Source organism: Pelodiscus sinensis, chromosome 1 (assembly GCF_052426305.1).
Source record: "Pelodiscus sinensis isolate ZL-2025 chromosome 1, ASM5242630v1, whole genome shotgun sequence".
Classification (NCBI taxonomy): domain Eukaryota; kingdom Metazoa; phylum Chordata; order Testudines; family Trionychidae; genus Pelodiscus; species Pelodiscus sinensis.
Window position 1 is genome coordinate 359,152,489 of NC_143052.1, and position 16,906 is coordinate 359,169,394.

Here is a 16,906-nt window from a genome sequence, read left to right on the forward strand (position 1 = left end):
TGCACAAAAGGGACTTTTTCCCAAACGGGAGCAGCAAAGTATTTCCACAAAAAGCACTGATTTCTTACAGTACGAAGTCAGTGCTTTTGCGGAAATTCAAGCAGCCAGTGTAGACAGCTGGCAAGTTTTTCCGGAAAAGCAGCTGATTTTCCAGAAAAACTGGCCAGTCTAGACACAGCCTTTGAGAGGAGGATCACACACATACAGACTCAAACTTTAATAAAAGCACGAATAAAAAAGGTGGCTTTAGCCTGACGCCGAAACAACACTAGCGTTGGCGCCATGCGAATATCCCGAGGAAGAGAATTCCACAATCTAGGAGCAAAAGCTGGGAATGCCCTGTTCTGCATAGATGTTAATCTTATCTCCACACTTGGGGGAACATGGAGCAAAACTTCACCAGCTGACCTCAATCCCTGGGCAGGTTCATATGGGAGAAGACGGTCCTTCAGATACCCTTGACCCCACCCATTTAAGGCTTTATAGGTCATAACTAAAACCTTAAATTGTGTCCAGAAACATACCGGAAGCCAGTGCAGCTGCCGAAGCCCTGGAATAATGTGCTCCATATAACGAGTGTTAGTTAAAACTCGAGCAGCCGCATTCTGGATCAGTTGAAGATTCCGAAGGCTCTTTAGAGGCAGCCCCACATAAAGTGCATGACAGTAATCCAGTTGGGATGTAACAAGAGCATGGATCACTGTGGCCAAGTCATGCTTGTTCAGTACGGGTCGCAGCTGGCGGATCAAACAAGTTGCCCAAAGGCACTCTTGGCCACCAAAGAAATCTGATTTTCAAATGTTGAAAAAGGGTCCAGGTGGACTCCCAAGCGTACCTGTTTTTTCAGGGGAGAGTAACCCCTCCTAGAACAGGTGCCATGCCACATTCACACACAGATGGCCTCCTGATCCACAGAACCTCAGTCTTATCTGGGTTCAACTTCAGCTTATTTGACTTCATCCAAACCATCACTGTCTCCAGACACCGAGTTAGATCAGTCACTGCCACCTGGTTCTAATGTCACAGGGAAATAGAGTTGGGTGTCCTTTGCATATTGATGGCACCGTCCTCCAAAACTCCTTATGACCTCGCCCAGCGGCTTCATGTAGATATTAAACAGCATAGGGGACAAGATGGAACCTTGCGGGACCGCATAGCACAATCGCCACGGGGTCGAATAGCAGCCCCCTAGCTCCACCTTCTGAAAGCATCCCGACAGGTTGGACCAGAACAGTGCCTCCAATTCCCAACTCCACAAGGCGTCCCAGAAGGATATCATGGTCAATGGTATCAAAAGCCGCTGAGAGGTCTAGGAGAATCAACAGGGATGCACTCCCCTTGTCCATATCCCAGCATAAATCATCTACCAGGGCAACCAAGGCTGTTTCAAACTGGAGGTAGAGCTGGTGTATGTTCTCTGTCCTTTGTAGCAATGGCGGGCTGGGTAATACATTTGTACTGGCTGGGTTTTCACCAGAGCAAGATGGGAGAGCTTAGCCTGAGGAGCCAAGAATATTTTCCTTGTAGCCTCCCAACATTGGCTTCTGAGCTGGCTAGCCACAGTATTTATGAACACAGCTGGGGGAGGGGGTGTTCCCACCCACGGACGTTCATGTGAGTGCAGCTAAGAGGGCTCCACAGCTCGTCGTGTCACTGTGCAAGAGGGAATCCAGGATAGTGAGTCTGAGGGCTCTGCTGCACCTCAATCGCAGGTGTCCCCCAAGGCCCACCAGCCACCAGATGATCCACAGAGTGACAGGGGGAGCAAAGGAGCAAACGAGCGTGGGAAACCATGGGGGGGAAGGCATAGAAGTGGTTGGGACTGCAAGGGAGGACTTGGAGCAGAGGTGGGGCCTTGGGAGAAGAGGAGAGGGAGGCGAGGGGCCTTGGGTGTCAGTTACAATGACAAATACAATTAGAAAGGGGGCAAACATATGAGTTAACAGATTGTTCACAAAGGGTATGTCTACACTACTGCGTTAATTTGAGTTATCTTAATTCAAAATAGTTAATTCGAATTAACGCATCTACACACAAAATGCAGCTCTAATTAGCATTTTGGATTTAAGGCCAGCCAGAACCAGGTCAGGCAGGGCATCAGGTCAGGAGTGTCTGTGTGTGGCTGCTGCCTGACGCCTGTGCTTAAAGGGACACATCCCCTCACCCCTGGGGAAGCCAGTTCTCAGGTGTCCCTGCTTGCTTGCCTGCCTCGATGAGCGACAGCAAAGCATTTGTGTCTCTTTGTGCTCTGGTTGCCCTCACTCGGGACACCACAGCACTCTGCAACACGGAACCGGAGCTGCTCCTGGGCTCTCTGGTGCTTCTCGTGGATGCGTTGCTGCGAGCCTGGCTGCACTTTCTGCAGGCTGCCATCCCAGAGGTCCAGTGGGGGGCTGTCAGTATCCAGGAGGCCCTGTGGGAGAGCTTCCACCCTGAGGAGCACTAAGAGCCTCCCTGGTGTGCCCCACTGGGCACTTGTGCCTCATTCCTCCCTCATGTCCTTCCACTTACTCCTCCCTAGCCCCCTTTCTTCATAGCAAATAAAAGCACATTTCTTGCCAAAAACAAACTTTCTTTATTGACCGAAATAAAGAATGAGGGTGGGAATGAGGGTGAGCCAGGGGAAGGGGACACCTGGAAGGAGGGAGCTGGAAGGGGGATGCAAAGGGAGGAAGGGGGAGGAGAAGCTCAGGGTTGGGGATCTTGCAGGACAAATATGATTTTCATGCAAACTGCTCCTGGGTTCACATGTGGCCTTTGGTAGCCAGGCTGGCAGTTATCCTGCTGTAGACGGCTGCATTCCTCTGTCCAGTGCAGAGATCATGGATGTTGGGGGCACTCCCCCAAACCTGAGTATGGTCCACCATGATCTCCGCCCTGGACCAGGCAGTCTCCTGGGAGCTGGAAGACTGCTCCTGGGGTGCAGTGGAGGGTTGGCTGCCAGTGGCTTGGAGCTGGCACAGGCACTGTTGCCAGAGTCTGCCCCTTTAAGGTCTCTGGGGCTGGTGGGAGGGAGAAGAGTGTTCCTGGTTTTGCCCAGAGTGGCCCCCAGGGGAAACTGGGAAGGTTGGAGGCCAGCTAATTGGGACTAAGTGTCTACCCAGCACTTATTCTGAATTATCTAATTCGAGTTTCATGTTACTCCTCATAGAATGAGGTTTACCAAACTCGAATTAAGTGCCCTGCTATTTCAAATTTAATTTGATACAGTAGTTTGCTTGTGTAGATGCTATGGAAGTTAATTCGGAATAACGGCTGTTATTCTGAATTAACTTTGCAGTGTAGGCAAACTGATTCCCCTGTGTATCACAATCAGAATGCACAGCAAGGTCATCACAAAAAACTCTCACTTTGACTGGCTCATCAATGATTCAGGGAAAAGGGCCCAGCACCCCAAGCCCTGCACGGGGCATGGTCTGAGAGCCAACGCCCTAGGAAAGAACTTTAGTCCCTTTATGTGGAAACAGCCGGATCAGACTTTCCCGGATCTGTTTGGTCCTCGCCCCATAAATGATGGGGTTTACCATGGGGGGCACCAGAAGGTAAACATTGGCAATGAGAACATGGAAATGAAGGGGCAAATTGTGCCCAAACCGGGATGTGAAGGAATAGAAGAGAGTTGGGATGTAAAAGGTCAAGATGACACAGAGGTGGGAGCTGCAAGTCCCAAAAGTCTTGAGCCGGGCATCCTTCGTGGGGAGGTGGAAGATGGCCCTGAGGATCTGGGTGTAGGACAGGGCAATAAAAAGCACATCAAAAGTGATCCTAGAGATTAGTGCAAAGAGGCCGTAGTAAGTACTGACACGGATGTCAGCACAGGCCAGTTTCACCACGGCCATGTGCTCACAGTGTGTGTGGGGGATGATGTTGGTTCTGCAATACGGCCACTGCCTGACCAGGAAGGGATAGGGCAGTGCAAGTATGGCACCTCGCAGCACCACGGCCAGGCCGATCTTGACCACAACATTGTTTGTCAGGATGGTGGAATGTCGCAGGGGATCACAAATGGCCACGTAGCGATCAAACGCCATGGCCACATAGATCCCAGACTCAATCACTGAGAAAGTATGAACAAAGTACAGCTGGGTGAGGCAGGCACTGAAACCGATCTCCCTAGAGTTGAACCAGAAGATGCTGAGCAATTTGGGAATGGTGGATGTACACAGGACTAGGTCGGTGACGGCCAGCATGCAGAGGAAATAGTACATGGGCTCATGGAGGCTCGGCTCCCTCTTCACTATGAACAGGATGGTGACGTTCCCCAAGATGGATAAGATGTACATGGCACAGAAGGGGATGGAGATCCAGACATGGGCTGCCTCCAATCCAGGGATGCCCTGCAGGATGAAGGTGGAGGGGTTGGTGAAGTGGGTTGTGTTGGAATCTGGCATGGAGAAGGGGAGAAGGTGTCCAACTCTGATGCAGAACAGTCTCTCCTGCATGCGCTGTATGTTTCACTGATTTTATGGATGAGCCCAGGATTTAGAGTGATTGAAGCATTTCAAATGCCTGCAGGAACAGAAAATGTTAATGTGAGACACTCCATGCACTGATGGAGGCTGTTGTCATGGCTGACAGATTCATTGCCCTTCACATACTGAAAACCAACATTTTGCTTTATTCAGAGAAATGAAGTATGAACAACTGACCCTCCACATGCCAGCGGTGTCCCTGGGTCAGTAATTTCATACATCATTTTGTGAGAAACCTTAAGAGGCATCGACAGGAAATACACCTCGGGGAAAGACTCGGTCCTCGTTGAAAGCAACACGAGGGGGTCAGCTGCTCTTTGCAGCTGTGTCCAAAGTACAGACCATGGTTGGACACATACGGAATGAGATGGAGAATAACCTGCTCTAGCCACGCCCTTGGGTCTGGTCGCCCAGTCGCTGTGCAGGATACAGCAGATAGAAAAGGTATTTCTAGGGCAGGTTTTGAGAATGGGGAAGCTGCCATACGTGGACAGACAGGAAAGTCTGGAGCTGTTTGGTGCAGACTCAAGACACAAGAGAGCATATGATAGAGGAGAAGAAAATAATGGAGCTAATGACACACAAAAGGAGAAAGAGAAAATATTTCGGAACCAGTAACATCTGTTGACAGTGCTGGAAAAGGGCTAATTCCCCAAAGCTGAGACAAATTATCAGCACATTTCAGGGGGAGGAAAAGTGAGACAGAAAAACGGGAAACAACCCTTGGGAGAGCTTTAGGAAGAGTTTGTTGGGTATCTACAAAGCCATGATTCCAGAGTCAAGGAAGAAGGCCATTTTGGCTAAAATCCCAATTCAGTGGCAAGGGGATGGCAACAATTACAGGGGAAGGAGCAATATACGGCCCGTGGGAGAAAAGGAAAATAGATGGGAATCACTTAAAATTGGAAGCATTTTAAAATGATGAAGGATTTTAATGATTTCAGAGAAAAATCCATGCTTGGCTTCGTTCAGAGTCACAGAAAAGACGTTATTTTAGTGTATAATTTAGAAATGTCCATATTTCAGTCCGTCTGTTTCTGCATCCAGTTGTTTCTCCTAAAATAGAAAGGGGGGTGTCTTGTAGAAGGGACAGTTATACAGTAGAATGACCAGAAGGGGGCAGCAAGGAGACAGAGATGGGAAGGCAGGACAGCTATACCCCCAGTGTGCCAGGAGGAGACCGGAATGCAGAAAGTGACAGCTACCGACTACACATTTCAGAAAGTTTGTCTGTTTGTGTTACTGATTTTCTGTGTGTCTGTCTGTTGCCCAACCAGGGGACATTCAACCTTTCTCCAACTGCAGCGACCATGTACAGGTGCTTTCCCCCATACCTCAAGATGCTATAGTAAGAGAAGGCTCAGGCTGTCCCTCTCCCCAGGGCAGCCTGCCTCCTGCACCCCTCATCTCCAGCCTCACCCCCACAGCAATGGTTTAAATTAAAAAAAAATATTTGAGTTAAGGACTCAAGAAATGTCGGGTAAATATTCTAGTTGGCTGTGTCTACACTGGCAAGTTATTCCGGAAAATCAGCTGCTTTTCCGGAAAAACTTGCCAGCTGTCTACACTGGCCGCTTGAATTTCCGGAAAAGCACTGACGATCTAATGTAAAATCATCAGTGCTCTTCTGGAAAAACTATGCTGCTCCCGTTCGGACAAAAGTCTTTTTCCAGAAAACTGTTCCGGAAAAGGGCCAGTGTAGACAGCACAGTAGTGTTTTCCGCAAAAAAGCCCCGATCGCAAAAATGACGATCGGGGCTTTTTTGCAGAAAAGCGCGTCTAGATTGGCCATGGGCACTTTTCCTCAAAAAGTGCTTTTCCGGAAAAGCGTCCTTCCAATCTAGATGCACTTTTCCGAAAATGCTTTTAACGGAAAACTTTTCCGTTAAAAGCATTTCCGGAAAATCATGCCAGTGTAGACGTAGCTGTTAAGTATATTAAGGGAAAAAAGGAAATCCTAGAAAAAAAAAGTCACCAGTTCCTGGAGGGAGAAAGCAAATGTTTCAAGGATAGTGTTAAACAGCATCTACTGTAGAAACTTTGACTTTGGAACACCAGAGTTATGAAGTGAGCAGTGAATCACATTCAGAACCAGAAGTCCACAATCAGGAAGCAGCAAAAGAAAAGAAAAGAAAAGAAAAGAAAAGAAAAGAAAAGAAAAGAAAAGAAAAGAAAAGAAAAGAAAAGAAAAGAAAAGAAAAGAAAAGAAAAGAAAAGAAAAGAAAAGAAAAGAAAAGAAAAGAAAAGAAAAGAAAAGAAAAGAAAAGAAAAGAAAAGAAAAGAAAAGAAAAGAAAAGAAAAGAAAATGCAGGGCAGGTCTCTTTTAAATGTAAATTAGTAGAAAATAAAGAAAACATTTTTAAAAAGGCTTGGACAAACTTAGGAAAGAATGAAAAAAATGGTACGGAATTAGTTAACAAAATGTCAAGGAATATAATTCGTGCCAGACAACAATATGTTTTTTGGAAAATAGTTGTCATGAAATAAACTAATTTCCTCCTTTAATGAGAGTAAATGTTTGGTTGATCATGGGAACCAACAGAAGTAATAACCTTTAATTTCTCTGAGCCATTTGATTTAGTAGGGGAAAACATTCACATGAAGACACGAGCACTCGACAATTTCAGTAGCACACACATGACGTGGATCTATGGATGTTATACCGACCTATCTCAGAAAGCCATTCTCAATGCACCACGGAGAGTGACCAGGGCTGTTCGTAGTAGGATCTGCAGGGAGCAGTTTAGACTGATGCTAGTTAATGTTTTCATGAATGATCTGGAAGCAAACAGACAGACACTGCAGATAACGGCAGAGCAGTTACAGCGAGACGTGAGAGCAGGCAAACCTGTTGATTTGCCACATTTGATAAGCTGAGCCCATGCCAACACAATGTTTTAATACGGCCCAATGAGAAGTTTCCCTTTTGGAACAGGGACTGCAGGTCTGACCCACACACCAGAGTGCTGTATGGTGGAGTAGCAGAACTCTGAGTAGTAAACAGCAAAACTCACAACTGACAACAACTCCGTGTGATCTGTCCGTGTGCTGCTGTGGCCAAAGGAACCTAGGCATGGACAGGAGTGTTGTGAGTGGAAGGGTTTCACTGGACAGTGGTGAAACTGACTGTTTATTTCTGGGGTCCATATTTCAAAAGGGCCGTTGGAAAACTGGAGAGGGTGCAGAAGAGGAGAGCAACCAGACCAGACGCCCAAAGTGCCGACACTGCGATGTGTCTGGTGGTTGGCTCCAAGCAAATGTGATTCCAGTTTCCTGCCTCCTTCATTTCCTCTTAAACCTCAGTTTATCGAGTAAAATTGGAGTTCTGCCCAGCTCGACCCTCACCAGCTGTTTTACTGAAATGTTACTAATCAGTCCCAGTAGTGTAGTGAGTACCTCTCACCATTCTAATCCATTTACACCTAGCGAAATTAATCATACAGCAAACAAACAAACAAAGAGCCAGAGAGAGAACATCCAGCTTAACAACAGAAAAGTGGGGGCGATAAAGGAAAAATAACAATGCAATGAGGGTCCCACAACCACAACTAGGGATAAAACAAAAGACAGGACGATGCCAGACCAGACTCGCACGGCTACATCTCTAGAACTAGGGATCAGTGAGCTCCTGCCGGACACAAATCACACTAAGTTTTCTTTCGTTCTGGGATCTGTCCTGTATCTGGAGGGGTTAGATTGACTCAGCTTCTGTACCGCCTGATATTACCTGATCTCCGTGCGGCTGGCTGGGAATGGGAGGATGTGAGCATACCCTGCCCAGCCTATGGCTGCCCCACTGCTCGGCCAAAGCACAAGGCCTCAGACGGTCAGTGTGAGCAATGACCCCTTCACAGGCGGACGTGTGGGTCTGATTCTTTGGTTTATATCTCCACGCCTAGCTAAGTGATGGGAATACACCGATGTCCTGAAAGTAGCAGCCTTTGCTGACCGGCCCGGATGCCTGTTTCCTCTCACTCTGCCTGGTACTTCCTTGTGGACACAATTCTTGTCCTTGGGGGGGGGGGGGGGTGGAGGGTTGGGAAAAAGGTGGACCAGCAGCCCCCATCAACTCCTCTGAGTTCCCTGGAAGCCCCTCCCCTACTGGCCCAGAGCTACACCTGGGAGCCCCCTGCTTGCTGTGGGGGGGAAGGGTGGGGAAGATGGCAGTTCATAACAGCTTGTTCCCCCTCCCCCAATCTAGCCAACCACTCCTTGCCCCGGGATATCACAATCTGAACTGGCTAAAAGGGCAGTATACTTATAGTGGGGCTCACATACTTAAAGAGGCAATGCACATCTCTTGCTGCCTCTCGCAAATGCAGATATGCACACAGAGACACACAGAATGACACACACACACACAGGGTGCACGTCTCCGTCCATCTCTCACACCCAGTGCCCATGTCTCTCTCTTATGCAAACACCCCTTGGTACTGTGGAAACACCGCACTGTGCTGCTGTGCACGCTCAGTCCGGAGGAGAGGGGGCGCTCCGGCGGGATGATGCAAGTTCACCACCACGTTCAGGTTCCCCTGCAGCCACGGCCGTGTGTCTCTTGTGTGTCCTCCCTCCTGCCCCCCGCCACACTGCCTCTAGATTGCAGGGCCACCTTACCAACTCAGCGAAGTGCTAGTTCAGCACTGAGCAGCCAGACGGTCCCCGGAAACTATCCCAGCCTCTTACGCCACCACCTCCACCCAGCTTCCCAGCCGTCTCTGCTGGGCATGCTAACAAATTGATTAAAATTGTTAAAATCTTATTTGGTACCTACTGTCCTTTGTCTCCTAGAAAAAAATTCCTGGTAACCTAAGGCTCCTATTTCCATGATTTCTTACAGGGGAATTGGGGTCACTGAACATGATTTTGCTTTAAGTCATATGTTTTTCAGGAACATCGCAGCAACGTTAAATGAGGAGTTATTGTACTGTGTCCGATTTCAGTCACTGCTGAATGGAGGGAAACAGGAAAGGGTCACGAGAGAAGGCATCCAGATGTTCCCAGGGACAGAATGTAAGCTGTTTATGCGAGCTGAAGGACCCAGGTGTGTTTAGGTTTGAAGGGGAACATGACACGGGTCTTCAAGTACCAGAAAAACTCGGGTCATCTGAAGAAGTGGGCTGTGCCCACGAAAGCTCATGATACCACCTGTGTTTTGTTAGTCTCTAAAGTTCTACCAGACTATTTGTTGGTTTTTTAAGTTTATCCTGTACAGACAAACTCGATTACTCCCTCGAAGGCTTCTGAAAGGTTACAAGAAGACAGGAGGGAAAGTTCTTCGCACTTGACTCAGAGAGCAGAACCAGCGGCTTTAGATGCTTCAAGAGGTTGGGGAGGCCCTTCACTGGAGGTGTTCGGAAGGAAGGGGGCAGCCATCGGTTTGGGAGGGTGCAGATTCAACACATTCTCTCTTTGCCTGGGATTAGATTACCTGATATTTGTGGCGCCCTCTCATATTTACGATTCTACACCACAATCCTGGTATAAACCGGGCCTTAGTGACACACAGGTCACAGGACTTAATATGGGAATAACTAGGTGAAATGTTTGAACATCTAATAATAAGAAAAGAAGATGTCTTATAATTTCCATATTTGGCCTGCGGCGCTCCTTGCCACAATAATTATTGCAATTAAATGGGATTCACAAATGTGCCAGCCAACCATCTTTTATTGAGACTCTCTGATACCTTCGATTTTAGTGGCTTCTGGCAAATAGGGTTTTGTTGTTGTTGTTTTGAAAGGTTCATGAAGAACAGTTCAGCCGACTGGTTGAAGGAAGGCAGTCTGGATGGGATAAGTGGACTGTCAGGTGGATAGAAAGACGGCTAGAAGGTTGGGCCCAACATGTAGTGATCAATGGCTCGATGTCTGGTTTGTGGTCGCTTTGAAGCGGAGTGCCCCAAGGATCGGTTCTAGGACCGATTTTGTTCAACATATTTACTAATGAGCTAGATAAAAGGAAGGATTGCACCCTCAGCAAGTTTGCAGATGACACTAAGCTGCTTTCCAGCAGAGAAGCCTCAGGTAACACTCCCACACCCTCAACCTGCTGATTCACAGCCAGAGCCCTGAGGTTCAGGAGCAGGAGGGGAACATTTCTGGGCACTAACACACAGTGACTTCTCAGATCTATGGTTGGTTCCAGTCCAGGGGAGCTGGGCCTCACTGGGGCCTGAGCAAAGTCCAGGCCAGGACCTGCGAGCTGGGCATTGTCCTGTACTTCTACCGGCACCTTTCATCCCGACAGAGCCCCTGGGCCACTTCAGTGTGGCCACTTCGGAGCTGGAGGCATCAGCCGGGCTGGGCTGGGGTGCACTGAAATGAGGGACATTTTGACCCATGAAACTGGAGGAAACTCATCCCCTAATGCAAGGGCCCTGGGATGCTGAATGGCCGGGCAGAGAAGAGAAGACCCCCCCATCAACTCTATCCCATCATACCCACATGGCACTGGGTCTGTGGGGCAGGGGAGCCCCTCAGGAAGAGACGGTACCTGTGAGTGCTGAGAGGGACGTGTCTTCCCTGGGAACCCCCTCAGGCAGCCGCGTCCCCACCTCTCTCAGCCCAGCGTCTGCAGCAGTGTCCCGCGCCGAGAGCCGGCACAGGGCTGGGCACTGGTTATAACCCAGCTCTGGGCCGTCCCAGGAGGGTTTGCTCTGCCTTGCGGGAGAGGCACCATCTGGATGCAAACAGGCTGGAGAGGAGCCTGACTGCACTTCTCTGCTCTTTCTCCAGCTTCAGGAGTCAACAGCAATTAAGGCCCTTCCCAAGGGGGGAGGAGAACCCCTGGGCTCTGGACTGACTCAGGGAGGAATTGCCGGCTCTGTGCATTTGTGTGTATTTTAAAATGATCTTTGATTAGAAAGAAATCCCTGGATTTTGCCTACTTTCCCATAGGGCTGCTCCCTTGGAAGTGCCCAGGAGGGACGGGTCAATAGTCCCCACACAGACCTGGGCACAGACGCCTGAGGGGAGACACAAACCCTGTCTGGGGCATCACAGATCAGTCGTTCTCCTCAGTGATTCTCCTCACACTGGGCTGCACCTTCCACTAAAGGCTTTTCAGAGGCCCTGGTACAGGAAAATCCCCCTCACTACATCCCTATGCTACAGCTGGGTAAACTGAGGCTCAAGAGACATGATTGGTCAAGGTCCCTTCTGGCCAAGGGCATGTACCCACAAGCTCCTATTCCTATTTCCTGTGGGAGACTGAGACAGAGCGATTGCCCTGCGCTGGCCCTTTAAGGGCAAAATCCCAGCCCTGAGCAAGCCCCAGCTGAGGCAGCTCTGGCTAAGGAGGGCCCAGCTGGGGGCTGTATAAAAAAGGGCTCCTGGATGGAGGGGAGAACTCACGGCTGCTCTGGACAGAGCAGTAGGCACCTGGGTGCTTGGGAAGCAGGAGGCTTCCTGGAGGTAGAGCAGGACTGGGGAAGGCAGGCAGGGATGGGCATCTCTGGCCAAGCAAACTCCCAGGCTGCAGGGCCTGAAGCAGCCATGTGGGCAAAGGCAGCAGGTCCACCCCCCTTGGCCAGTGATGAGTGGCCATGACAGGCTGCAGTTTGCCCTGAGGCAGAGGCTAGATGGAGACTGGCCGTGGGTCACTGAGGCAAGGTGGGGGCAGGGGAACTGGGTGTTCCCTGGGAGGAGAACAGGGTGCCCTGGGGAGGGGAGGACCTGGAGAACAAGCAGGATAAACACCCCCCCGGGAAGGGGGGCTCAGACATTGGCATGGGCGCTGCCGGAGGGCCGTGTCCTGGAGGGGATGCCGTGGTGAAAGACACCAGGGAGAGGGAGGCATCCAGTGAGCCAACCAGCTAATTCCCAGAGCAACCCGCTGGCGCCGCCGTGGTGAGGAGTCTGCCCCATGGGGGAGACCCACACCCCGCCCTTGTGTGTGGAATGTGCCCACGAGACGCAGACACGCTGGGTCTCAGAGGCGAGTGAGGCCGGGAAAGGCAGATGAGCACCTGTCGATATGCACATATCATGGTTCTGCCTGAAGTTACGGATATTGGCCGTGTGCTGGTGTCAGAGGAGCAGAGCCAGTTTGTGGCCAGAGCAAAGGTGCTGGCATGGGGGTCAGGGCCACCAGTTGCCCAAAAGAGGGCCACGAGCTGTGGGGGTCCCAGCCTGTGGATGTCGGTGTGAGTGCAGCTCGGAGGGCTCCACAGCTTGTTGTCTCGCTGTGCAAGAGGGAGCCCAAGCTGGTGAGTCTGAGGGCTCCGCTGCACCTCAATGCCCAGTGTCCCCTGAGGGGGACCCACCAGTCACCAGATATATAGAATCATAGGACTGGAAGGGACCTCGAGGGTCATCGAGTCCAGCCCCCCGCCCTCAAGGCCAAGCTCCGTCTACACCATCCCTGACAGATGTCTCTCTAACCTGTTCTTAAATATCTCCAGAGAGGGAGATTCCACCACCTCCCTTGGCAATTTATTCCAATATTTGACCACCCTGACAGTTAGGAATTTTTTCCTAATGTCCAATCTAAACCTCCCCTGCTGCACTTTAAGCCCATTACTCCTTGTCCTGTCCTCAGAAACCAAGAGGAACAAATTTTCTCCTTCCTCCTTGTGACACCCTTTTAGATATTTGAAAACCGCTATCATGTCCCCCCTTAATCTTCTTTTTTCCAAACTAAACAAGCCCAGTTCATGAAGCCTGGCTTCATAGGTCATGTTCTCTAGACCTTTAATCATTCTTGTCGCTCTTCTCTGTACCCTCCAATTTCTCCACATCTTTCTTGAAATGTGGCGCCCAGAACTGGACACAGTACTCCAGCTGGGCCTAACTAGTGCAGAGTAGAGCGGCAGAATGACTTCACGAGTTTTGCTTACAACACACCTGTTGATACAACCTAGAATCATATTTGCTTTTTTTGCAACAGCATCACACTGTTGACTCATAGTCAACTTGTGGTCCACTATGGATCCCTTTCCGCCATGCTCCTTCCTAGACAGTTGCTTCCCATCTTGTATGTATAGAACTGATTGTTCCTTCCTAAGGGAGCACTTTGCATTTCTCTTTATTAAACTTCATCCTGTTTACCTCTGACCATTTCTCTAACTTGCTAAGGTCATTTGATCCGCAGAGTGAGAGGGGGAGCAAATGAGAGTGGGAGGAAATGAGGGAGGGGAAGCAAAAACAGGCTGGAGGCTTCACAGGAAGATTTGCAGTAGAGGTGGGGTTTTAGGAGAACAGGACAGGGAGGGGCAGGGCCTTGGGTGTCAGTTGCAATGACAAATACAATAAGAAAGGGGGAAATCAGTGTCTGATGGAGCGGTACACAGACAGATTCACCAGAATGTCACACTCAGGAAGCACAATAAAGCCAGGAAAGGATTTAATTTGTCTTTGGCTGGCTCATAAGTGATCCAGGGAAGAGGGCCCAGCAACATGTCACCCGCCAGAGTTACATGGGGCTTGGTCTGAGAGCCAGAGCTTCAGGAGAAAACCTTAGTCCCTTTACGAGGAAGTAGCTGGAGCAGCCTGGCCCGGATCTGTTGAGTCCTCACCCCATAGATAACGGGGTTTAGCATGGGGGGCAGCAGGAGGTACATGTTAGCAAAGAAAACATGGAAATTAAGGGGCAAATTGTGGGCAAAACGGACCATGAGGGAAGAGAAGAGAGTTGGGATGTAAAAGGCCAAGATGACACAGAGGTGGGAGCTGCAGGTCCCAAAAGTCTTGAGCCGGGCATCCTTGGTGGGCAGTCGGAAGATGGCCCTGAGGATCTGGGTGTAGGACAGAGCAATAAAAAACACATCGAGACCAATCCTACAGATTAGTGTAAAGAGGCCGTAGTAGCTACTGACACGGATGTCGGCGCAGGCCAGGCTCACCACGGCCATGTGCTCGCAGTGCGTGTAGGGGATGATGTTGGTTCTGCAATACGGCCACTGCCTGGCCAGGAAGGGATAGGGCAATGCAAGTATGGCACCTCGCAGCACAGCAACCAGGCCGATCTTGGGCACCACAGCATTTGTCAGGATGGTGGAATGTCTCAGGGGATGGCAGATGGCCACGTAGCGATCCAAAGCCATGGCCACAAAAAGTCCAGACTCAATTGCTGAGAAGCAGTGAACGAAGTACAGCTGGGTGAGGCAGGCACTGAAATCGATCTCCCGGGAATTGAACCAGAAGATGCTCAGCATTTTGGGCAGGGTGGACGTGGACAGGACCAGGTCGGTGATGGCCAGCATGCAGAGGAAATAGTACATGGGCTCATGGAGGCTCGGCTCTGTCTTCACTATGATCAGAATGGTGATGTTCCCTAAGATGGTGATGGCGTACATAGTGCAGAAGGGGATGGAGATCCAGACATGGGCTGCCTCTAGACCAGGCATGCCCAGGAGGATGAAGGTGGAGGGGTTGGTGAAGTTGGCTGAGCTGGAATCTGCCATGGAGCAGGGGAGAAGGTGTCCAACCCTGAGGCAGAACGGTGTCTCCTGCATGTGCCGCACATTCCCGTGGTTCTGTGGATATCTCCACAGCTTGCAATGCTGGTCGCAATACAAATACCTGGAGGGATAGACAATGACAATATGAGACCCCACATGCACTCCTGGTGGCTGTTCTCGGGGGCAGAGCAGATTGGCACACACACACAGGCACACACACACTTTCCTTATGCAGAGAAATGAATTATTTGCAACCGACCCTCCGGATGCCAGCGGTGTCCCCGTGTCAGTCATCTCCATACATCATTTTGTGAGAAGCCTCGATAGACACCGACAGGAACTACACCCCAGGGAAAGACCTGGCCCTTGCTGAGAGCAACACCCAGGGGTCGCCTGCTCTTTGCAGCCATGGCCAAAACACAGACCATGGTTGGACACGTACGGAATGAGATGGAAAAAAACCTGCTCTGACCACACCCTCGGGTCTGGTCGCCCAGTTGCTGGGCAGGACACAGCAGACAGAAAAGACATTTCTGAGACAGGCCGTGGGAATGGGGGAGTTGGGGGGAGCTGTTCTAAGGGGCTGGGAGGAAAGTCTGGAACTGGTTAGTTCAGAGACGAAACACACAAGGGAGCACGTGGTAAAGAAGAAAATAATGGAGCTGATTTCACACAAAAGGAGAAACAGCAAAGATTTCCTGACTAGGACTAGCTATCGACAGTGCTTGACAAAGGCTAAGACAAACTGAGACAAATTATGAGCAAAAGTTTTGGGGAGGAAACGTGAGACAGAAAAATGGGAATGAACGTGGGAGAGCTTTAGGAGGAGTTTGTTCACTGCTACAAAGCAATGATTCCAGAGTCGAGAAAGTGGGCAATTTGGGCTCAAATCCTAACGCAGTGGCAAAGGGAGAGCAACAATTATGGGGGACAGAGCGATATTTAGCAAACTGGAGAAAAGGAAACGAGACATCCATCACTACAAATTGGAAGTGTTTAAAACTGATCAGGGACATTAAAGATATCAGGGAAAAATCCATGCTTGGCTTAGTTAAGGACCACATAATGTGGGTTATTGGATGGCATATTTTAGAAATGTGCATCTTTCTGTCTGTCTGTGAGTCCCTTTGTTCAGAAGTCCACTTCATTGGTAAGAGCTAGGGCTACCAAACTTGGTATGCAGCTTCCTCTTCTCATCACTTCAGACAAGGTCGGGGTTTGGTTGTGCCAGGTTACTCGGATGTACCTAGAATTGGATTGTTTCTCATCAAATGGAAAGGAAGGGGGCTGGTAGAAAGAACAGTAACGTGGTAGAATGTTAGCAGAAGGGGGCAGCAAGTGGCAAGAGATGGGAACCCGGGGCAGCTCGAACCCCATGGGGCCCTCAGGGGTCCAGGGTTGAGAAAGGGACAGCTACCTACTCTGTATTTCAGGAAGTCTGTCTGCTTGTGTGTCTGTTTGCCGCTGTGTCCATCGGTCCCTCAGACGGGGGACGTGCATCTCTTTCCCGGCTGTGCCCACTGCAGCGGCCATGGGCAGGGGCTTTTGACCTAACCTCAAGCTACGGAGGTGAGAGAGGTCTGGGGTTGCCCTCTCTTCCCCGGGGCAGCCTGCAAACTGAACCCCTCACGTCCACCCCGGAACAAGGCCTTACATGAAGAGAAACAAAACAGATCTGAGTTAAGGACTGGAGCAATTTCAGGCAAATCTTTTAGTTAAGTATTTTAAGAAAAAAAAAGGAAATCCTAGAAAAAACACACTAGTTCCTAAAGGGAGAAAATACTCCAGTTCTTAAAGGGAGAAAGCAAATGTTTCAAGGATGGTGTTAAACAACATCTACTGTAGAACCTTTGATGTTGTGAAGTGAGCAATGAATCCCAATCAGCATCAGAAGTCCACAGTCAGGAAGCAGCCAAGTTGAAAAAGCAAAACAAAGCAAATACAGGACAGGTCTCTTTCAAATGTAGATTAGTGGAAAATAAAGGAAAAGGTAAAAAAAAAGGGGGATTTGACACGGTTAGAGAACAATGGAAAA

The 16,906-nt window shown here is 49.7% G+C and overlaps 2 protein-coding genes across 2 annotated transcripts; both read right to left on the minus strand.

The window, feature by feature from the left end:
• Positions 1-3,431: 3,431 nt before the first annotated feature.
• Positions 3,432-4,487, minus strand: LOC102450413 (olfactory receptor 52E4-like). The gene has a single exon (XM_006123595.5). It carries the CDS (start codon positions 4,440-4,442, stop codon positions 3,432-3,434), a length of 1,011 nt encoding a protein of 336 aa, XP_006123657.4. The 5' UTR covers positions 4,443-4,487.
• Positions 4,488-13,914: 9,427 nt separating this feature from the next.
• LOC102450633 (olfactory receptor 52R1-like) lies at positions 13,915-14,984 on the minus strand. Its single transcript, XM_006123596.3, has one exon. It carries the CDS (start codon positions 14,923-14,925, stop codon positions 13,915-13,917), a length of 1,011 nt encoding a protein of 336 aa, XP_006123658.3. The 5' UTR covers positions 14,926-14,984.
• Positions 14,985-16,906: the final 1,922 nt, after the last annotated feature.